We start from the raw sequence: 22,514 nt of genomic DNA on the forward strand, positions 1-22,514 counted from the left end.
CAGTCGGGTGCGTGTGTGGGACAGTCGGGTGCGTGTGTGTGGGACAGTCGGGTGCGTGTGTGTGGGACAGTCGGGTGCGTGTGTGTGGGACAGTCGGGTGTGTGGGACAGTCGGGTGTGTGTGACAGTCGGGTGTGTGTGTGTGGGACAGTCGGGTGTGTGTGTGTGGGACAGTCGGGTGTGTGTGGGACAGTCGGGTGTGTGTGTGGGACAGTCGGGTGTGTGTGTGTGGGACAGTCGGGTGTGTGTGTGTGGGACAGTCGGGTGTGTGTGTGTGGGACAGTCGGGCGTGTGTGTGTGGGACAGTCGGGCGTGTGTGTGTGGGACAGTCGGGTGTGTGTGTGTGGGACAGTCGGGTGTGTGTGTGTGGGACAGTCGGGTGTGTGTGTGGGGGACAGTCGGGTGTGTGTGTGGGACAGTCGGGTGTGTGTGTGTGGGACAGTCGGGTGTGTGTGTGTGGGACAGTCGGGTGTGTGTGTGTGGGACAGTCGGGTGTGTGTGTGTGGGACAGTCGGGTGTGTGTGTGTGGGACAGTCGGGTGTGAGTGTGTGGGACAGTCGGCTGTGTGTGGGACAGTCGGGTGTGTGTGGGACAGTCGGGTGTGTGTGTGTGACAGTCGGGTGTGTGTGTGTGGGACAGTCGGGTGTGTGTGTGTGGGACAGTCGGGTGTGTGTGTGTGACAGTCGGGTGTGTGTGTGTGGGACAGTCGGGTGTGTGTGTGGGACAGTCGGGTGTGTGTGTGGGACAGTCGGGTGTGTGTGTGTGGGACAGTCGGGTGTGTGTGTGTGGGACAGTCGGGTGTGTGTGTGTGGGACAGTCGGGTGTGTGTGTGTGGGACAGTCGGGTGTGTGTGGGACAGTCGGGTGTGTGTGTGGGACAGTCGGGTGTGTGTGGGACAGTCGGGTGTGTGTGTGTGGGACAGTCGGGTGTGTGTGTGTGTGGGACAGTCGGGTGTGTGTGTGTGTGTGGGACAGTCGGGTGTGTGTGTGTGGGACAGTCGGGTGTGTGTGTGTGGGACAGTCGGGTGTGTGTGTGTGTGGGACAGTCGGGTGTGTGTGTGGGACAGTCGGGTGTGTGTGTGTGTGGGACAGTCGGGTGTGTGTGTGTGTGGGACAGTCGGGTGTGTGTGGGACAGTCGGGTGTGTGTGTGTGGGACAGTCGGGTGTGTGTGTGTGGGACAGTCGGGTGTGTGTGTGTGGGACAGTCGGGTGTGTGTGTGTGGGACAGTCGGGTGTGTGTGTGTGGGACAGTCGGGTGTGTGTGTGTGTGGGACAGTCGGGTGTGTGTGTGTGTGTGGGACAGTCGGGTGTGTGTGTGTGGGACAGTCGGGTGTGTGTGTGAGAGGGACAGTCGGGTGTGTGTGTGTGGGACAGTCGGGTGTGTGTGTGTGGGACAGTCGGGTGTGTGTGTGGGACAGTCGGGTGTGTGTGGGACAGTCGGGTGCGTGTGTGTGTGGGACAGTCGGGTGTGTGTGTGTGGGACAGTCGGGTGCGTGTGTGGGACAGTCGGGTGCGTGTGTGGGACAGTCGGGTGCGTGTGTGGGACAGTCGGGAGCGTGTCTGGGACAGTCGGGTGCGTGTGTGGGACAGTCGGGTGCGTGTGTGGGACAGTCGGGTGCGTGTGTGTGGGACAGTCGGGTGCGTGTGTGTGGGACAGTCGGGTGCGTGTGTGTGGGACAGTCGGGTGCGTGTGTGTGGGACAGTCGGGTGCGTGTGTGTGGGACAGTCGGGTGCGTGTGTGTGGGACAGTCGGGTGCGTGTGTGTGGGACAGTCGGGTGCGTGTGTGTGGGACAGTCGGGTGCGTGTGTGTGGGACAGTCGGGTGTGTGTGTCGGGGGGTGTGTGTGTGTGGGACAGTCGGGTGTGTGTGTGTTGGGGGGTGTGTGTGTGTTGGGGGGTGTGTGTGTGTTGGGGGGTGTGTGTGTGTGGAACAGTCGGGTGTGTGTGTGTTGGGGGGTGTGTGTGTGTGGGACAGTCGGGTGTGTGTGTGTGTGGGAGAGTCGGGTGTGTGTGGGACAGTGGGGTGTGTGTGTGGGACAGTCGGGTGCGTGTGTGGGACAGTCGGGTGTGTGTGGGACAGTCGGGTGTGTGTGGGACAGTCGGGTGCGTGTGTGTGGGACAGTCGGGTGCGTGTGTGTGGGACAGTCGGGTGCGTGTGTGTGGGACAGTCGGGTGCGTGTGTGTGGGACAGTCGGGTGTGTGTGGGACAGTCGGGTGTGTGTGGGACAGTCGGGTGTGTGTGGGACAGTCGGGTGCATGTGTGTGGGACAGTCGGGTGCGTGTGTGTGGGACAGTCGGGTGTGTGTGGGACAGTCGGGTGCGTGTGTGTGGGACAGTCGGGTGTGTGTGTGAGAGGGACAGTCGGGTGTGTGTGTGTGTGGGACAGTCGGGTGTGTGTGTGTGGGACAGTCGGGTGTGTGTGGGACAGTCGGGTGTGTGTGTGAGAGGGACAGTCGGGTGTGTGTGTGTGAGAGGGACAGTCGGGTGTGTGTGTGAGAGGGAGAGTCGGGTGTGTGTGTGAGAGGGAGAGTCGGGTGTGTGTGGGACAGTCGGGTGTGTGTGGGACAGTCGGGTGTGTGTGTGAGAGGGAGAGTCGGGTGTGTGTGGGACAGTCGGGTGTGTGTGTGTGAGAGGGACAGTCGGGTGTGTGTGTGAGAGGGACAGTCGGGTGTGTGTGTGAGAGGGACAGTCGGGTGTGTGTGTGAGAGGGACAGTCGGGTGTGTGTGTGAGAGGGACAGTCGGGTGTGTGTGTGTGTGTGGGACAGTCGGGTGTGTGTGTGAGAGGGACAGTCGGGTGTGTGTGTGTGTGTGGGACAGTCGGGTGTGTGTGTGAGAGGGACAGTCGGGTGTGTGTGTGTGAGAGGGACAGTCGGGTGTGTGTGTGAGAGGGACAGTCGGGTGTGTGTGTGTGTGGGACAGTCGGGTGTGTGTGTGAGAGGGACAGTCGGGTGTGTGTGTGAGAGGGACAGTCGGGTGTGTGTGTGAGAGGGACAGTCGGGTGTGTGTGGGACAGTCGGGTGTGTGTGTGTGAGAGGGACAGTCGGGTGTGTGTGTGTGTGTGTGGGACAGTCGGGTGTGTGTGTGTGTGTGTGGGACAGTCGGGTGTGTGTGTGAGAGGGACAGTCGGGTGTGTGTGGGACAGTCGGGTGTGTGTGTGTGGGACAGTCGGGTGTGTGTGTGGGACAGTCGGGTGCGTGTGTGGGACAGTCGGGTGCGTGTGTGGGACAGTCGGGTGCGTGTGTGTGGGACAGTCGGGTGCGTGTGTGTGGGACAGTCGGGTGTGTGGGACAGTCGGGTGTGTGTGACAGTCGGGTGTGTGTGTGTGGGACAGTCGGGTGTGTGTGTGTGGGACAGTCGGGTGTGTGTGGGACAGTCGGGTGTGTGTGTGGGACAGTCGGGTGTGTGTGTGTGGGACAGTCGGGTGTGTGTGTGTGGGACAGTCGGGTGTGTGTGTGTGGGACAGTCGGGCGTGTGTGTGTGGGACAGTCGGGCGTGTGTGTGTGGGACAGTCGGGTGTGTGTGTGTGGGACAGTCGGGTGTGTGTGTGTGGGACAGTCGGGTGTGTGTGTGGGGGACAGTCGGGTGTGTGTGTGGGACAGTCGGGTGTGTGTGTGTGGGACAGTCGGGTGTGTGTGTGTGGGACAGTCGGGTGTGTGTGTGTGGGACAGTCGGGTGTGTGTGTGTGGGACAGTCGGGTGTGAGTGTGTGGGACAGTCGGCTGTGTGTGGGACAGTCGGGTGTGTGTGGGACAGTCGGGTGTGTGTGTGTGACAGTCGGGTGTGTGTGTGTGGGACAGTCGGGTGTGTGTGTGTGGGACAGTCGGGTGTGTGTGTGTGGACAGTCGGGTGTGTGTGTGTGGGACAGTCGGGTGTGTGTGTGGGACAGTCGGGTGTGTGTGTGGGACAGTCGGGTGTGTGTGTGTGGGACAGTCGGGTGTGTGTGTGTGGGACAGTCGGGTGTGTGTGTGTGGGACAGTCGGGTGTGTGTGGGACAGTCGGGTGTGTGTGGGACAGTCGGGTGTGTGTGTGGGACAGTCGGGTGTGTGTGGGACAGTCGGGTGTGTGTGTGTGGGACAGTCGGGTGTGTGTGTGTGTGGGACAGTCGGGTGTGTGTGTGTGTGTGGGACAGTCGGGTGTGTGTGTGTGGGACAGTCGGGTGTGTGTGTGTGGGACAGTCGGGTGTGTGTGTGTGTGGGACAGTCGGGTGTGTGTGTGGGACAGTCGGGTGTGTGTGTGTGTGGGACAGTCGGGTGTGTGTGTGTGTGGGACAGTCGGGTGTGTGTGGGACAGTCGGGTGTGTGTGTGTGGGACAGTCGGGTGTGTGTGTGTGGGACAGTCGGGTGTGTGTGTGTGGGACAGTCGGGTGTGTGTGTGTGGGACAGTCGGGTGTGTGTGTGTGTGGGACAGTCGGGTGTGTGTGTGTGTGTGGGACAGTCGGGTGTGTGTGTGTGGGACAGTCGGGTGTGTGTGTGAGAGGGACAGTCGGGTGTGTGTGTGTGGGACAGTCGGGTGTGTGTGTGTGGGACAGTCGGGTGTGTGTGTGGGACAGTCGGGTGTGTGTGGGACAGTCGGGTGCGTGTGTGTGTGGGACAGTCGGGTGTGTGTGTGTGGGACAGTCGGGTGCGTGTGTGGGACAGTCGGGTGCGTGTGTGGGACAGTCGGGTGCGTGTGTGGGACAGTCGGGAGCGTGTCTGGGACAGTCGGGTGCGTGTGTGGGACAGTCGGGTGCGTGTGTGGGACAGTCGGGTGCGTGTGTGTGGGACAGTCGGGTGCGTGTGTGTGGGACAGTCGGGTGCGTGTGTGTGGGACAGTCGGGTGCGTGTGTGTGGGACAGTCGGGTGCGTGTGTGTGGGACAGTCGGGTGCGTGTGTGTGGGACAGTCGGGTGCGTGTGTGTGGGACAGTCGGGTGTGTGTGTCGGGGGGTGTGTGTGTGTGGGACAGTCGGGTGTGTGTGTGTTGGGGGGTGTGTGTGTGTTGGGGGGTGTGTGTGTGTTGGGGGGTGTGTGTGTGTGGAACAGTCGGGTGTGTGTGTGTTGGGGGGTGTGTGTGTGTGGGACAGTCGGGTGTGTGTGTGTGTGTGGGAGAGTCGGGTGTGTGTGGGACAGTGGGGTGTGTGTGTGGGACAGTCGGGTGCGTGTGTGGGACAGTCGGGTGCGTGTGTGGGACAGTCGGGTGTGTGTGGGACAGTCGGGTGCGTGTGTGTGGGACAGTCGGGTGCGTGTGTGTGGGACAGTCGGGTGCGTGTGTGTGGGACAGTCGGGTGCGTGTGTGTGGGACAGTCGGGTGCGTGTGTGTGGGACAGTCGGGTGTGTGTGGGACAGTCGGGTGTGTGTGGGACAGTCGGGTGTGTGTGGGACAGTCGGGTGCATGTGTGTGGGACAGTCGGGTGCGTGTGTGTGGGACAGTCGGGTGTGTGTGGGACAGTCGGGTGCGTGTGTGTGGGACAGTCGGGTGCGTGTGTGTGGGACAGTCGGGTGCGTGTGTGTGGGACAGTCGGGTGCGTGTGTGTGGGACAGTCGGGTGTGTGTGGGACAGTCGGGTGTGTGTGTGTGGGACAGTCGGGTGTGTGTGTGTGGGACAGTCGGGTGTGTGTGTGTGGGACAGTCGGGTGTGTGTGTGTGTGGGACAGTCGGGTGTGTGTGTGTGTGGGACAGTCGGGTGTGTGTGTGTGTGGGACAGTCGGGTGCGTGTGGGACAGTCAGGTGTGCGTGTGTGTGGGACAGTCGGGTGTGCGTGTGTGTGGGACAGTCGGGTGCGTGTGTGTGGGACAGTCGGGTGCGTGTGTGTGGGACAGTCGGGTGAGTGTGTGTGGGACAGTCGTGTGTGTGTGTGTGGGACAGTCGGGTGTGTGTGTGTGGGACAGTCGGGTGAGTGTGTGTGGGACAGTCGGGTGTGTGTGTGTGGGACAGTCGGGTGTGCGTGTGTGTGGGACAGTCGGGTGCGTGTGGGACAGTCGGGTGTGCGTGTGTGTGGGACAGTCGGGTGTGTGTGGGACAGTCGGGTGCGTGTGTGTGGGACAGTCGGGTGCGTGTGTGTGGGACAGTCGGGTGCGTGTGTGTGGGACAGTCGGGTGCGTGTGTGTGGGACAGTCGGGTGCGTGTGTGTGGGACAGTCGGGTGCGTGTGTGTGGGACAGTCGGGTGCGTGTGTGTGGGACAGTCGGGTGCGTGTGTGTGGGACAGTCGGGTGCGTGTGTGTGGGACAGTCGGGTGCGTGTGTGTGGGACAGTCGGGTGCGTGTGTGTGGGACAGTCGGGTGCGTGTGGGACAGTCGGGTGCGTGTGGGACAGTCGGGTGTGTGTGTGTGTGGGACAGTCGGGTGCGTGTGTGGGACAGTCGGGTGTGTGTGTGTGTGGGACAGTCGGGTGTGAGTGTGTGTGGGACAGTCGGGTGCGTGTGGGACAGTCGGGTGTGTGTGGGACGGTCGGGTGTGTGTGTGTGTGGGACAGTCGGGTGCGTGTGGGACAGTCGGGTGTGTGTGTGTGTGGGACAGTCGGGTGTGTGTGTGTGTGGGACAGTCGGGTGTGAGTGTGTGTGGGACAGTCGGGTGTGCGTGTGTGGGACAGTCGGGTGCGTGTGTGGGACAGTCGGGTGCGTGTGTGTGGGACAGTCGGGTGTGTGTGGGACAGTCTGGTGTGTGTGGGAGAGTCGGGTGTGTGTGTGGGACAGTCGGGTGTGTGTGGGAGAGTCGGGTGTGTGTGGGACAGTCGGGTGTGTGTGGGACAGTCGGGTGTGTGTGTGGGACAGTCGGGTGTGTGTGTGTGGGACAGTCGGGTGCGTGTGTGTGGGACAGTCGGGTGTGTATGTGTGGGACAGTCGGGTGCGTGTGTGTGGGACAGTCGGGTGCGTGTGTGTGGGACAGTCGGGTGCGTGTGGGACAGTCGGGTGCGTGTGTGGGACAGTCGGGTGCGTGTGTGTGTGTGGGACAGTCGGGTGTGTGTGGGACAGTCGGGTGTGTGTGGGACAGTCGGGTGTGCGTGTGTGGGACAGTCGGGTGTGTGTGGGACAGTCGGGTGTGTGTGTGTGTGTGGGACAGTCGGGTGTGTGTGTGGGAGAGTCGGGTGTGTGTGGGACAGTCGGGTGTGTGTGGGACAGTCGGGTGTGTGTGGGACAGTCGGGTGTGTGTGAGAGGGACAGTCGGGTGTGTGTGGGACAGTCGGGTGTGTGTGTGAGAGGGACAGTCGGGTGTGTGTGGGAGAGTCGGGTGTGTGTGGGACAGTCGGGTGTGTGTGGGACAGTCGGGTGTGTGTGAGAGGGACAGTCGGGTGTGTGTGGGACAGTCGGGTGTGTGTGTGAGAGGGACAGTCGGGTGTGTGTGTGAGAGGGACAGTCGGGTGTGAGTGTGTGGGACAGTCGGGTGTGTGTGAGAGGGACAGTCGGGTGTGTGTGTGAGAGGGACAGTCGGGTGTGTGTGTGTGAGAGGGACAGTCGGGTGTGTGTGTGAGAGGGACAGTCGGGTGTGTGTGTGAGAGGGACAGTCGGGTGTGTGTGTGGGACAGTCGGGTGTGTGTGAGGGTCAGTCGGGTGTGTGTGAGGGTCAGTCGGGTGTGTGTGTGGGACAGTCGGGTGTGTGTGTGGGACAGTCGGGTGTGTGTGTGGGACAGTCGGGTGCGTGTGTGGGACAGTCGGGTGCGTGTGTGGGACAGTCGGGTGCGTGTGTGTGGGACAGTCGGGTGCGTGTGTGTGGGACAGTCGGGTGTGTGGGACAGTCGGGTGTGTGTGACAGTCGGGTGTGTGTGTGTGGGACAGTCGGGTGTGTGTGTGTGGGACAGTCGGGTGTGTGTGGGACAGTCGGGTGTGTGTGTGTGGGACAGTCGGGTGTGTGTGTGTGGGACAGTCGGGTGTGTGTGTGTGGGACAGTCGGGTGTGTGTGTGTGGGACAGTCGGGTGTGTGTGTGTGGGACAGTCGGGTGTGTGTGTGTGGGACAGTCGGGTGTGTGTGTGTGGGACAGTCGGGTGTGTGTGTGTGGGACAGTCGGGTGTGTGTGTGGGGGACAGTCGGGTGTGTGTGTGGGACAGTCGGGTGTGTGTGTGTGGGACAGTCGGGTGTGTGTGTGTGGGACAGTCGGGTGCGTGTGTGTGGGACAGTCGGGTGTGTGTGGGACAGTCGGGTGTGTGTGTGTGGGACAGTCGGGTGTGTGTGTGTGGGACAGTCGGGTGTGTGTGTGTGGGACAGTCGGGTGCGTGTGTGTGGGACAGTCGGGTGAGTGTGTGTGGGACAGTCGTGTGTGTGTGTGTGGGACAGTCGGGTGTGTGTGTGTGGGACAGTCGGGTGTGTGTGTGTGGGACAGTCGGGTGAGTGTGTGTGGGACAGTCGGGTGAGTGTGTGTGGGACAGTCGGGTGTGTGTGTGTGGGACAGTCGGGTGTGCGTGTGTGTGGGACAGTCGGGTGCGTGTGGGACAGTCGGGTGTGCGTGTGTGTGGGACAGTCGGGTGTGTGTGGGACAGTCGGGTGCGTGTGTGTGGGACAGTCGGGTGCGTGTGTGTGGGACAGTCGGGTGCGTGTGTGTGGGACAGTCGGGTGCGTGTGTGTGGGACAGTCGGGTGCGTGTGTGTGGGACAGTCGGCTGCGTGTGTGTGGGACAGTCGGGTGCGTGTGTGTGGGACAGTCGGGTGCGTGTGTGTGGGACAGTCGGGTGCGTGTGTGTGGGACAGTCGGGTGCGTGTGTGTGGGACAGTCGGGTGCGTGTGTGTGGGACAGTCGGGTGCGTGTGTGTGGGACAGTCGGGTGCGTGTGTGTGGGACAGTCGGGTGCGTGTGTGTGGGACAGTCGGGTGCGTGTGTGTGGGACAGTCGGGTGTGTGTGGGACAGTCGGGTATGTGTGTGTGTGGGACAGTCGGGTGCGTGTGTGGGACAGTCGGGTGTGTGTGTGTGTGGGACAGTCGGGTGTGAGTGTGTGTGGGACAGTCGGGTGCGTGTGGGACAGTCGGGTGTGTGTGGGACGGTCGGGTGTGTGTGTGTGTGGGACAGTCGGGTGTGTGTGTGTGTGGGACAGTCGGGTGTGAGTGTGTGTGGGACAGTCGGGTGTGCGTGTGTGGGACAGTCGGGTGCGTGTGTGGGACAGTCGGGTGCGTGTGTGTGGGACAGTCGGGTGTGTGTGGGACAGTCTGGTGTGTGTGGGAGAGTCGGGTGTGTGTGTGGGACAGTCGGGTGTGTGTGGGACAGTCGGGTGTGTGTGTGAGAGGGACAGTCGGGTGTGTGTGTGAGAGGGACAGTCGGGTGTGTGTGTGTGGGACAGTCGGGTGTGTGTGAGGGTCAGTCGGGTGTGTGTGTGGGACAGTCGGGTGTGTGTGTGGGACAGTCGGGTGCGTGTGTGGGACAGTCGGGTGCGTGTGTGGGACAGTCGGGTGCGTGTGTGGGACAGTCGGGTGCGTGTGTGTGGGACAGTCGGGTGCGTGTGTGTGGGACAGTCGGGTGTGTGGGACAGTCGGGTGTGTGTGACAGTCGGGTGTGTGTGTGTGGGACAGTCGGGTGTGTGTGTGTGGGACAGTCGGGTGTGTGTGGGACAGTCGGGTGTGTGTGTGTGGGACAGTCGGGTGTGTGTGTGTGGGACAGTCGGGTGTGTGTGTGTGGGACAGTCGGGTGTGTGTGTGTGGGACAGTCGGGTGTGTGTGTGTGGGACAGTCGGGTGTGTGTGTGTGGGACAGTCGGGTGTGTGTGTGTGGGACAGTCGGGTGTGTGTGTGGGGGACAGTCGGGTGTGTGTGTGGGGGACAGTCGGGTGTGTGTGGGACAGTCGGGTGTGTGTGGGACAGTCGGGTGTGTGTGTGTGGGACAGTCGGGTGTGTGTGTGTGGGACAGTCGGGTGTGTGTGGGACAGTCGGGTGTGTGTGTGTGGGACAGTCGGGTGTGTGTGTGTGGGACAGTCGGGTGTGTGTGTGGGGGACAGTCGGGTGTGTGTGTGGGGGACAGTCGGGTGTGTGTGTGTGGGACAGTCGGGTGTGTGTGTGTGTGGGACAGTCGGGTGTGTGTGTGTGGGACAGTCGGGTGTGTGTGTGTGGGACAGTCGGGTGTGTGTGTGTGGGACAGTCGGGTGTGTGTGTGGGACAGTCGGGTGTGTGTGTGTGGGACAGTCGGGTGTGTGTGTGTGGGACAGTCGGGTGTGTGTGTGTGGGACAGTCGGGTGTGTGTGGGACAGTCGGGTGTGTGTGGGACAGTCGGGTGTGTGTGTGGGACAGTCGGGTGTGTGTGGGACAGTCGGGTGTGTGTGTGTGGGACAGTCGGGTGTGTGTGTGTGTGGGACAGTCGGGTGTGTGTGTGTGTGTGGGACAGTCGGGTGTGTGTGTGTGTGGGACAGTCGGGTGTGTGTGTGGGACAGTCGGGTGTGTGTGTGTGTGGGACAGTCGGGTGTGTGTGTGTGTGGGACAGTCGGGTGTGTGTGGGACAGTCGGGTGTGTGTGTGTGGGACAGTCGGGTGTGTGTGTGTGGGACAGTCGGGTGTGTGTGTGTGGGACAGTCGGGTGTGTGTGTGTGGGACAGTCGGGTGTGTGTGTGTGTGGGACAGTCGGGTGTGTGTGTGTGTGTGGGACAGTCGGGTGTGTGTGTGTGGGACAGTCGGGTGTGTGTGTGAGAGAGACAGTCGGGTGTGTGTGTGTGGGACAGTCGGGTGTGTGTGTGTGGGACAGTCGGGTGTGTGTGTGGGACAGTCGGGTGTGTGTGGGACAGTCGGGTGCGTGTGTGTGTGGGACAGTCGGGTGTGTGTGTGTGGGACAGTCGGGTGCGTGTGTGGGACAGTCGGGTGCGTGTGTGGGACAGTCGGGTGCGTGTGTGGGACAGTCGGGAGCGTGTCTGGGACAGTCGGGTGCGTGTGTGGGACAGTCGGGTGCGTGTGTGTGGGACAGTCGGGTGCGTGTGTGTGGGACAGTCGGGTGCGTGTGTGTGGGACAGTCGGGTGCGTGTGTGTGGGACAGTCGGGTGCGTGTGTGTGGGACAGTCGGGTGCGTGTGTGTGGGACAGTCGGGTGCGTGTGTGTGGGACAGTCGGGTGTGTGTGTCGGGGGGTGTGTGTGTGTGGGACAGTCGGGTGTGTGTGTGTTGGGGGGTGTGTGTGTGTTGGGGGGTGTGTGTGTGTTGGGGGGGGTGTGTGTGTGGAACAGTCGGGTGTGTGTGTGTTGGGGGGTGTGTGTGTGTGGGACAGTCGGGTGTGTGTGTGTGTGGGAGAGTCGGGTGTGTGTGGGACAGTCGGGTGTGTGTGTGGGACAGTCGGGTGCGTGTGTGGGACAGTCGGGTGTGTGTGGGACAGTCGGGTGCGTGTGTGTGGGACAGTCGGGTGCGTGTGTGTGGGACAGTCGGGTGCGTGTGTGTGGGACAGTCGGGTGCGTGTGTGTGGGACAGTCGGGTGCGTGTGTGTGGGACAGTCGGGTGTGTGTGGGACAGTCGGGTGCGTGTGTGTGGGACAGTCGGGTGCGTGTGTGTGGGACAGTCGGGTGCGTGTGTGTGGGACAGTCGGGTGTGTGTGGGACAGTCGGGTGTGTGTGGGACAGTCGGGTGCATGTGTGTGGGACAGTCGGGTGCGTGTGTGTGGGACAGTCGGGTGTGTGTGGGACAGTCGGGTGCGTGTGTGTGGGACAGTCGGGTGCGTGTGTGTGGGACAGTCGGGTGCGTGTGTGTGGGACAGTCGGGTGCGTGTGTGTGGGACAGTCGGGTGCGTGTGTGTGGGACAGTCGGGTGTGTGTGGGACAGTCGGGTGTGTGTGTGTGGGACAGTCGGGTGTGTGTGTGTGGGACAGTCGGGTGTGTGTGTGTGGGACAGTCGGGTGTGTGTGTGTGTGGGACAGTCGGGTGTGTGTGTGTGTGGGACAGTCGGGTGTGTGTGTGTGTGGGACAGTCGGGTGTGTGTGTGTGTGGGACAGTCGGGTGCGTGTGGGACAGTCGGGTGTGCGTGTGTGTGGGACAGTCGGGTGTGCGTGTGTGTGGGACAGTCGGGTGCGTGTGTGTGGGACAGTCGGGTGCGTGTGTGTGGGACAGTCGGGTGAGTGTGTGTGGGACAGTCGGGTGTGTGTGTGTGTGGGACAGTCGGGTGTGTGTGTGTGGGACAGTCGGGTGTGTGTGTGTGGGACAGTCGGGTGAGTGTGTGTGGGACAGTCGGGTGAGTGTGTGTGGGACAGTCGGGTGTGTGTGTGTGGGACAGTCGGGTGTGCGTGTGTGTGGGACAGTCGGGTGCGTGTGGGACAGTCGGGTGTGTGTGGGACAGTCGGGTGCGTGTGTGTGGGACAGTCGGGTGCGTGTGTGTGGGACAGTCGGGTGCGTGTGTGTGGGACAGTCGGGTGCGTGTGTGTGGGACAGTCGGGTGCGTGTGTGTGGGACAGTCGGGTGCGTGTGTGTGTGGGACAGTCGGGTGCGTGTGTGTGGGACAGTCGGGTGCGTGTGTGTGGGACAGTCGGGTGCGTGTGTGTGGGACAGTCGGGTGCGTGTGTGTGGGACAGTCGGGTGCGTGTGTGTGGGACAGTCGGGTGCGTGTGGGACAGTCGGGTGTGTGTGTGTGTGGGACAGTCGGGTGTGTGTGTGTGTGGGACAGTCGGGTGCGTGTGTGGGACAGTCGGGTGTGTGTGTGTGTGGGACAGTCGGGTGTGAGTGTGTGTGGGACAGTCGGGTGCGTGTGGGACAGTCGGGTGTGTGTGGGACGGTCGGGTGTGTGTGTGTGTGGGACAGTCGGGTGCGTGTGGGACAGTCGGGTGTGTGTGTGTGTGGGACAGTCGGGTGTGTGTGTGTGTGGGACAGTCGGGTGTGAGTGTGTGTGGGACAGTCGGGTGTGCGTGTGTGGGACAGTCGGGTGCGTGTGTGGGACAGTCGGGTGCGTGTGTGTGGGACAGTCGGGTGTGTGTGGGACAGTCTGGTGTGTGTGGGAGAGTCGGGTGTGTGTGTGGGACAGTCGGGTGTGTGTGGGACAGTCGGGTGTGTGTGGGACAGTCGGGTGTGTGTGGGACAGTCGGGTGTGTGTGTGGGACAGTCGGGTGTGTGTGTGTGGGACAGTCGGGTGCGTGTGTGTGGGACAGTCGGGTGCGTATGTGTGGGACAGTCGGGTGCGTGTGTGTGGGACAGTCGGGTGCGTGTGTGTGGGACAGTCGGGTGCGTGTGGGACAGTCGGGTGCGTGTGTGGGACAGTCGGGTGCGTGTGTGTGTGTGGGACAGTCGGGTGTGTGTGGGACAGTCGGGTGTGTGTGGGACAGTCGGGTGTGCGTGTGTGGGACAGTCGGGTGTGTGTGGGACAGTCGGGTGTGTGTGTGTGTGTGGGACAGTCGGGTGTGTGTGTGGGAGAGTCGGGTGTGTGTGTGGGAGAGTCGGGTGTGTGTGGGACAGTCGGGTGTGTGTGGGACAGTCGGGTGTGTGTGGGACAGTCGGGTGTGTGTGTGAGAGGGACAGTCGGGTGTGTGTGTGAGAGGGACAGTCGGGTGTGTGTGTGTGAGAGGGACAGTCGGGTGTGTGTGTGAGAGGGACAGTCGGGTGTGTGTGTGAGAGGGACAGTCGGGTGTGTGTGTGGGACAGTCGGGTGTGTGTGAGGGTCAGTCGGGTGTGTGTGTGGGACAGTCGGGTGTGTGTGTGTGGGACAGTCGGGTGTGTGTGTGGGACAGTCGGGTGTGTGTGAGGGTCAGTCGGGTGTGTGTGTGGGACAGTCGGGTGTGTGTGTGGGACAGTCGGGTGTGTGTGTGGGACAGTCGGGTGCGTGTGTGGGACAGTCGGGTGCGTGTGTGGGACAGTCGGGTGCGTGTGTGTGGGACAGTCGGGTGCGTGTGTGTGGGACAGTCGGGTGTGTGGGACAGTCGGGTGTGTGTGACAGTCGGGTGTGTGTGTGTGGGACAGTCGGGTGTGTGTGTGTGGGACAGTCGGGTGTGTGTGGGACAGTCGGGTGTGTGTGTGTGGGACAGTCGGGTGTGTGTGTGTGGGACAGTCGGGTGTGTGTGTGTGGGACAGTCGGGTGTGTGTGTGTGGGACAGTCGGGTGTGTGTGTGTGGGACAGTCGGGTGTGTGTGTGTGGGACAGTCGGGTGTGTGTGTGGGGGACAGTCGGGTGTGTGTGTGGGAGACAGTCGGGTGTGTGTGTGTGGGACAGTCGGGTGCGTGTGTGTGGGACAGTCGGGTGTGTGTGGGACAGTCGGGTGTGTGTGTGTGGGACAGTCGGGTGTGTGTGTGTGGGACAGTCGGGTGTGTGTGTGTGGGACAGTCGGGTGCGTGTGTGTGGGACAGTCGGGTGAGTGTGTGTGGGACAGTCGTGTGTGTGTGTGTGGGACAGTCGGGTGTGTGTGTGTGGGACAGTCGGGTGTGTGTGTGTGGGACAGTCGGGTGAGTGTGTGTGGGACAGTCGGGTGTGTGTGTGTGGGACAGTCGGGTGTGCGTGTGTGTGGGACAGTCGGGTGCGTGTGGGACAGTCGGGTGTGCGTGTGTGTGGGACAGTCGGGTGTGTGTGGGACAGTCGGGTGCGTGTGTGTGGGACAGTCGGGTGCGTGTGTGTGGGACAGTCGGGTGCGTGTGTGTGGGACAGTCGGGTGCGTGTGTGTGGGACAGTCGGGTGCGTGTGTGTGGGACAGTCGGGTGCGTGTGTGTGGGACAGTCGGGTGCGTGTGTGTGGGACAGTCGGGTGCGTGTGTGTGGGACAGTCGGGTGCGTGTGTGTGGGACAGTCGGGTGCGTGTGTGTGGGACAGTCGGGTGCGTGTGTGTGGGACAGTCGGGTGTGTGTGGGACAGTCGGGTGCGTGTGTGTGGGACAGTCGGGTGCGTGTGTGTGGGACAGTCGGGTGTGTGTGGGACAGTCGGGTATGTGTGTGTGTGGGACAGTCGGGTGTGTGTGTGTGTGGGACAGTCGGGTGTGAGTGTGTGTGGGACAGTCGGGTGCGTGTGGGACAGTCGGGTGTGTGTGGGACGGTCGGGTGTGTGTGTGTGTGGGACAGTCGGGTGTGAGTGTGTGTGGGACAGTCGGGTGTGTGTGTGTGGGACAGTCGGGTGTGTGTGTGTGGGACAGTCGGGTGTGTGTGTGGGACAGTCGGGTGTGTGTGTGTGGGACAGTCGGGTGTGTGTGTGTGGGACAGTCGGGTGCGTGTGTGGGACAGTCGGGTGCGTGTGTGTGGGACAGTCGGGTGTGTGTGGGACAGTCTGGTGTGTGTGGGAGAGTCGGGTGTGTGTGTGGGACAGTCGGGTGTGTGTGTGAGAGGGACAGTCGGGTGTGTGTGTGAGAGGGACAGTCGGGTGTGTGTGTGTGGGACAGTCGGGTGTGTGTGAGGGTCAGTCGGGTGTGTGTGTGGGACAGTCGGGTGTGTGTGTGGGACAGTCGGGTGTGTGTGTGGGACAGTCGGGTGCGTGTGTGGGACAGTCGGGTGCGTGTGTGGGACAGTCGGGTGCGTGTGTGTGGGACAGTCGGGTGCGTGTGTGTGGGACAGTCGGGTGTGTGGGACAGTCGGGTGTGTGGGACAGTCGGGTGTGTGTGACAGTCGGGTGTGTGTGTGTGGGACAGTCGGGTGTGTGTGTGTGGGACAGTCGGGTGTGTGTGGGACAGTCGGGTGTGTGTGTGTGGGACAGTCGGGTGTGTGTGTGTGGGACAGTCGGGTGTGTGTGTGTGGGACAGTCGGGTGTGTGTGTGTGGGACAGTCGGGTGTGTGTGTGTGGGACAGTCGGGTGTGTGTGTGTGGGACAGTCGGGTGTGTGTGTGTGGGACAGTCGGGTGTGTGTGTGGGGGACAGTCGGGTGTGTGTGTGGGACAGTCGGGTGTGTGTGTGTGGGACAGTCGGGTGTGTGTGTGTGGGACAGTCGGGTGCGTGTGTGTAGGACAGTCGGGTGTGTGTGGGACAGTCGGGTGTGTGTGTGTGGGACAGTCGGGTGTGTGTGTGTGGGACAGTCGGGTGTGTGTGGGACAGTCGGGTGTGTGTGTGGGGGACAGTCGGGTGTGTGTGTGTGTGGGACAGTCGGGTGTGTGTGTGGGGGACAGTCGGGTGTGTGTGTGTGTGGGACAGTCGGGTGTGTGTGTGTGGGACAGTCGGGTGTGTGTGTGGGGGACAGTCGGGTGTGTGTGTGTGTGGGACAGTCGGGTGTGTGTGTGGGGGACAGTCGGGTGTGTGTGTGTGTGGGACAGTCGGGTGTGTGTGTGTGGGACAGTCGGGTGTGTGTGGGACAGTCGGGTGTGTCTGTGTGTGGGACAGTCGGGTGTGTGTGTGTGGGACAGTCGGGTGTGTGTGTGTGGGACAGTCGGGTGTGTGTGTGTGGGACAGTCGGGTGTGTGTGTGTGGGACAGTCGGGTGTGTGTGTGGGGGACAGTCGGGTGTGTGTGTGTGGGACAGTCGGGTGTGTGTGTGTGGGACAGTCGGGTGTGTGTGTGTGTGGGACAGTCGGGTGTGTGTGTGTGGGACAGTCGGGTGTGTGTGTGTGGGACAGTCGGGTGTGTGTGTGTGGGACAGTCGGGTGTGTGTGTGGGACAGTCGGGTGTGTGTGTGTGGGACAGTCGGGTGTGTGTGTGTGGGACAGTCGGGTGTGTGTGTGTGGGACAGTCGGGTGTGTGTGTGTGGGACAGTCGGGTGTGTGTGTGTGGGACAGTCGGGTGTGTGTGGGACAGTCGGGTGTGTGTGGGACAGTCGGGTGTGTGTGTGGGACAGTCGGGTGTGTGTGGGACAGTCGGGTGTGTGTGTGTGGGACAGTCGGGTGTGTGTGTGTGTGGGACAGTCGGGTGTGTGTGTGTGTGTGGGACAGTCGGGTGTGTGTGTGTGTGGGACAGTCGGGTGTGTGTGTGGGACAGTCGGGTGTGTGTGTGTGTGGGACAGTCGGGTGTGTGTGTGTGTGGGACAGTCGGGTGTGTGTGTGTGTGGGACAGTCGGGTGTGTGTGGGACAGTCGGGTGTGTGTGTGTGGGACAGTCGGGTGTGTGTGTGTGGGACAGTCGGGTGTGTGTGTGTGGGACAGTCGGGTGTGTGTGTGTGGGACAGTCGGGTGTGTGTGTGTGTGGGACAGTCGGGTGTGTGTGTGTGTGTGGGACAGTCGGGTGTGTGTGTGTGGGACAGTCGGGTGTGTGTGTGAGAGAGACAGTCGGGTGTGTGTGTGTGGGACAGTCGGGTGTGTGTGTGTGGGACAGTCGGGTGTGTGTGTGGGACAGTCGGGTGTGTGTGGGACAGTCGGGTGCGTGTGTGTGTGGGACAGTCGGGTGTGTGTGTGTGGGACAGTCGGGTGCGTGTGTGGGACAGTCGGGTGCGTGTGTGGGACAGTCGGGTGCGTGTGTGGGACAGTCGGGAGCGTGTCTGGGACAGTCGGGTGCGTGTGTGTGGGACAGTCGGGTGCGTGTGTGTGGGACAGTCGGGTGCGTGTGTGTGGGACAGTCGGGTGCGTGTGTGTGGGACAGTCGGGTGCGTGTGTGTGGGACAGTCGGGTGCGTGTGTGTGGGACAGTCGGGTGCGTGTGTGTGGGACAGTCGGGTGTGTGTGTCGGGGGGTGTGTGTGTGTGGGACAGTCGGGTGTGTGTGTGTTGGGGGGTGTGTGTGTGTTGGGGGCTGTGTGTGTGTTGGGGGGTGTGTGTGTGTGGAACAGTCGGGTGTGTGTGTGTTGGGGGGTGTGTGTGTGTGGGACAGTCGGGTGTGTGTGTGTGTGGGAGAGTCGGGTGTGTGTGGGACAGTCGGGTGTGTGTGTGGGACAGTCGGGTGCGTGTGTGGGACAGTCGGGTGTGTGTGGGACAGTCGGGTGCGTGTGTGTGGGACAGTCGGGTGCGTGTGTGTGGGACAGTCGGGTGCGTGTGTGTGGGACAGTCGGGTGCGTGTGTGTGGGACAGTCGGGTGCGTGTGTGTGGGACAGTCGGGTGTGTGTGGGACAGTCGGGTGCGTGTGTGTGGGACAGTCGGGTGCGTGTGTGTGGGACAGTCGGGTGCGTGTGTGTGGGACAGTCGGGTGTGTGTGGGACAGTCGGGTGTGTGTGGGACAGTCGGGTGTGTGTGGGACAGTCGGGTGCATGTGTGTGGGACAGTCGGGTGCGTGTGTGTGGGACAGTCGGGTGTGTGTGGGACAGTCGGGTGCGTGTGTGTGGGACAGTCGGGTGCGTGTGTGTGGGACAGTCGGGTGCGTGTGTGTGGGACAGTCGGGTGCGTGTGTGTGGGACAGTCGGGTGCGTGTGTGTGGGACAGTCGGGTGCGTGTGTGTGGGACAGTCGGGTGCGTGTGTGTGGGACAGTCGGGTGTGTGTGGGACAGTCGGGTGTGTGTGTGTGGGACAGTCGGGTGTGTGTGTGTGGGACAGTCGGGTGTGTGTGTGTGGGACAGTCGGGTGTGTGTGTGTGTGGGACAGTCGGGTGTGTGTGTGTGTGGGACAGTCGGGTGTGTGTGTGTGTGGGACAGTCGGGTGCGTGTGGGACAGTCGGGTGTGCGTGTGTGTGGGACAGTCGGGTGTGCGTGTGTGTGGGACAGTCGGGTGCGTGTGTGTGGGACAGTCGGGTGCGTGTGTGTGGGACAGTCGGGTGAGTGTGTGTGGGACAGTCGGGTGTGTGTGTGTGTGGGACAGTCGGGTGTGTGTGTGTGGGACAGTCGGGTGTGTGTGTGTGGGACAGTCGGGTGAGTGTGTGTGGGACAGTCGGGTGTGTGTGTGTGGGACAGTCGGGTGTGCGTGTGTGTGGGACAGTCGGGTGCGTGTGGGACAGTCGGGTGTGCGTGTGTGTGGGACAGTCGGGTGTGTGTGGGACAGTCGGGTGCGTGTGTGTGGGACAGTCGGGTGCGTGTGTGTGGGACAGTCGGGTGCGTGTGTGTGGGACAGTCGGGTGCGTGTGTGTGGGACAGTCGGGTGCGTGTGTGTGGGACAGTCGGGTGCGTGTGTGTGGGACAGTCGGGTGCGTGTGTGTGGGACAGTCGGGTGCGTGTGTGTGGGACAGTCGGGTGCGTGTGTGTGGGACAGTCGGGTGCGTGTGTGTGGGACAGTCGGGTGCGTGTGTGTGGGACAGTCGGGTGCGTGTGTGTGGGACAGTCGGGTGTGTGTGGGACAGTCGGGTGTGTGTGTGTGTGGGACAGTCGGGTGTGTGTGTGTGTGGGACAGTCGGGTGCGTGTGTGGGACAGTCGGGTGTGTGTGTGTGTGGGACAGTCGGGTGTGTGTGTGTGTGGGACAGTCGGGTGCGTGTGGGACAGTCGGGTGTGTGTGGGACAGTCGGGTGTGTGTGTGTGTGGGACAGTCGGGTGCGTGTGGGACAGTCGGGTGTGTGTGTGTGTGGGACAGTCGGGTGTGTGTGTGTGTGGGACAGTCGGGTGCGTGTGGGACAGTCGGGTGTGCGTGTGTGGGACAGTCGGGTGCGTGTGTGGGACAGTCGGGTGCGTGTGTGTGGGACAGTCGGGTGTGTGTGGGACAGTCTGGTGTGTGTGGGAGAGTCGGGTGCGTGTGTGGGACAGTCGGGTGCTTGTGTGGGACAGTCGGGTGCTTGTGTGGGACAGTCGGGTGTGTGTGTGTGGGACAGTCGGGTGTGTGTGGGACAGTCGGGTGTGTGTGGGACAGTCGGGTGTGTGTGGGACAGTCGGGTGTGTGTGTGGGACAGTCGGGTGTGTGTGTGTGGGACAGTCGGGTGCGTGTGTGTGGGACAGTCGGGTGCGTGTGTGTGGGACAGTCGGGTGCGTGTGTGTGGGACAGTCGGGTGCGTGTGTGTGGGACAGTCGGGTGTGTGTGGGACAGTCGGGTGTGTGTGGGACAGTCGGGTGAGTGTGTGGGACAGTCGGGTGTGTGTGTGTGGGACAGTCGGGAGAGTGTGTGGGACAGTCGGGTGTGTGTGTGTGGGACAGTCGGGTGCGTGTGTGTGTGGGACAGTCGGGTGCGTGTGTGTGGGACAGTCGGGAGTGTGTGTTGGACAGTCGGGTGTGTGTGTGGGACAGTCGGGAGCGTGTGTGGGACAGTCGGGTGTGTGTGGGACAGTCGGGTGCGTGTGTGGGACAGTCGGGTGCGTGTGTGTGGGACAGTCGGGTGCGTGTGTGTGGGACAGTCGGGTGCGTGTGTGTGGGACAGTCGGGTGTGTGTGTGTGGGACAGTCGGGTGTGTGTGTGTGGGACAGTCGGGTGTGTGTGTGTGGGACAGTCGTGTGTGTGTGTGTGGGACAGTCGGGCGTGTGTGTGTGGGACAGTCGGGTGTGTGTGTGTGTGGGACAGTCGGGTGTGTATGTGTGGGACAGTCGGGTGCGTGTGTGTGGGACAGTCGGGTGTGCGTGTGTGTGGGACAGTCGGGTGTGTATGTGTGGGACAGTCGGGTGCGTGTGTGTGGGACAGTCGGGTGTGTGTGTGTGGGACAGTCGGGTGTGAGTGTGTGGGACAGTCGGGTGTGTGTGTGTGTGGGACAGTCGGGTGTGTGTGTGTGGGACAGTCGGGTGCGTGTGTGTGGGACAGTCGGGTGCGTGTGTGTGGGACAGTCGGGTGTGTGTGGGACAGTCGGGTGTGCGTGTGTGTGGGACAGTCGGGTGTGTATGTGTGGGACAGTCGGGTGCGTGTGTGTGGGACAGTCGGGTGTGTGTGTGTGTGGGACAGTCGGGTGTGTGTGTGTGGGACAGTCGGGTGTGTGTGTGTGGGACAGTCGGGTGTGTGTGTGTGGGACAGTCGGGAGTGTGTGTGTGGGACAGTCGGGTGTGTGTGTGTGGGACAGTCGGGTGTGAGTGTGTGGGACAGTCGGGTGTGTGTGTGTGGGACAGTCGGGTGTGAGTGTGTGGGACAGTCGGGTGCGTGTGTGTGGGACAGTCGGGTGCGTGTGTGTGGGACAGTCGGGTGCGTGTGTGTGGGACAGTCGGGTGTGAGTGTGTGTGGGACAGTCGGGTGTGTGTGTGTGGGACAGTCGGGTGTGAGTGTGTGGGACAGTCGGGTGCGTGTGTGTGTGGGGCAGTCGGGTGCGTGTGTGTGTGGGACAGTCGGGTGCGTGTGTGTGTGGGACAGTCGGGTGCGTGTGTGTGTGGGACAGTCGGGTGCGTGTGTGTGTGGGACAGTCGGGTGTGTGTGTGTGGGACAGTCGGGTGTGTGTGTGGGACAGTCAGGTGTGTGTGTGTGGGACAGTCAGGTGTGTGTGTGTGGGACAGTCGGGTGTGAGTGTGTGGGACAGTCGGGTGCGTGTGTGTGTGGGACAGTCGGGTGTGTGTGTGTGGGACAGTCGGGTGTGTGTGGGACAGTCGGGTGTGTGTGTGGGACAGTCAGGTGTGTGTGTGTGGGACAGTCGGGTGTGTGTGTGTGGGACAGTCGGGTGTGTGTGTGTGGGACAGTCGGGTGTGTGTGTGTGGGACAGTCGGGTGTGTGTGTGTGGGACAGTCGGGTGTGTGTGTGTGTGGGACAGTCGGGTGTGTGTGTGTGGGACAGTCGGGTGTGTGTGTGTGGGACAGTCGGGTGTGTGTGTGTGGGACAGTCGGGTGTGTGTGTGTGTGGGACAGTCGGGTGTGTGTGTGTGGGACAGTCGGGTGTGTGTGTGTGGGACAGTCGGGTGTGTGTGTGTGACAGTCGGGTGTGTGTGTGTGGGACAGTCGGGTGTGTGTGTGGGACAGTCGGGTGTGTGTGTGTGGGACAGTCGGGTGTGTGTGTGTGGGACAGTCGGGTGAGTGTGTGTGGGACAGTCGGGTGTGTGTGTGTGGGACAGTCGGGTGTGAGTGTGTGGGACAGTCGGGTGTGTGTGTGTGTGGGACAGTCGGGTGTGTGTGTGTGTGGGACAGTCGGGTGTGTGTGTGTGGGACAGTCGGGTGTGTGTGTGTGGGACAGTCGGGTGTGTGTGTGTGGGACAGTCGGGTGTGTGTGTGTGGGACAGTCGGGTGTGTGTGTGTGGGACAGTCGGGTGTGTGTGTGTGGGACAGTCGGGTGTGAGTGTGTGGGACAGTCGGGTGTGTGTGTGTGGGACAGTCGGGCCCGTGTGTTACAGACAGTTGGGGAGTCGCGGGGTTGTGCACCCAGCCTGTGGGCTGTAACCTACCCCTGGCCCCGGTTTTAGCTGTGGGACAGGCCAGCGTTCCCGGTGCATTCACTAACTGAGCTGCTGTTTCTCAGGCCGCCCTCGCCGTCACAGGGGATCGGCCTGGGACATGGAACCTGCACCGAGAAGCAGTTACAAGCGGACCCTGGGCTCTGACTCGGAGGAGGAGCTTCCCAAGAAGCTGACCGCCTGGTCCAACCTCAAGGGACTGATCAGCGATGATGCCGAGAGCGAGTGAACCGTTCCAGGAGCCCATCGCACATTCCCCCCCTCCCCCTCCCCGCTTCCGTACCCCACCCCAACTCTCCCCTCCATCTCTGTACCCCCTCTCTGTCCCCGCTCCCTCTCTGTACCCCCTCTCAGTCCCCGCTCCCTCTCTGTACCCCCTCTCTGTCCCCACTCCACCTCTGTACCCCCTCTCTGTCCCCGCTCCGTCTCTGTACCCCCTCTCTGTCCCCGCTCCCTCTCTGTACCCCCTCTCAGTCCCCGCTCCCTCTCTGTACCCCCTCTCAGTCCCCACTCCACCTCTGTACCCCCTCTCTGTCCCCGCTCCGTCTCTGTACCCCCTCTCTGTCCCCGCTCCCTCTCTGTACCCCCTCTCAGTCCCCGCTCCCTCTCTGTACCCCCTCTCTGTCCCCGCTCCGTCTCTGTACCCCCTCTC

At 62.5% G+C, this 22,514-nt stretch overlaps 1 protein-coding gene across 1 annotated transcript in view; it reads left to right on the forward strand.

The window, feature by feature from the left end:
- The window catches only part of hirip3 (HIRA interacting protein 3), a 50,872-nt gene extending 28,646 nt beyond the window's left edge, over positions 1–22,226 (forward strand). Inside the window, exon 7 of the mRNA XM_078206112.1 lies at positions 21,928–22,226. Coding sequence (XP_078062238.1) covers positions 21,928–22,091 — 164 coding nt within the window. The 3' untranslated portion in view covers positions 22,092–22,226. The remainder of the gene's footprint in view (positions 1–21,927) is intronic.
- The last annotated feature ends 288 nt before the right edge of the window (positions 22,227–22,514 follow it).

Source organism: Mustelus asterias, unplaced genomic scaffold, assembly GCF_964213995.1.
Source record: "Mustelus asterias unplaced genomic scaffold, sMusAst1.hap1.1 HAP1_SCAFFOLD_1284, whole genome shotgun sequence".
Lineage (NCBI taxonomy): Eukaryota > Metazoa > Chordata > Chondrichthyes > Carcharhiniformes > Triakidae > Mustelus > Mustelus asterias.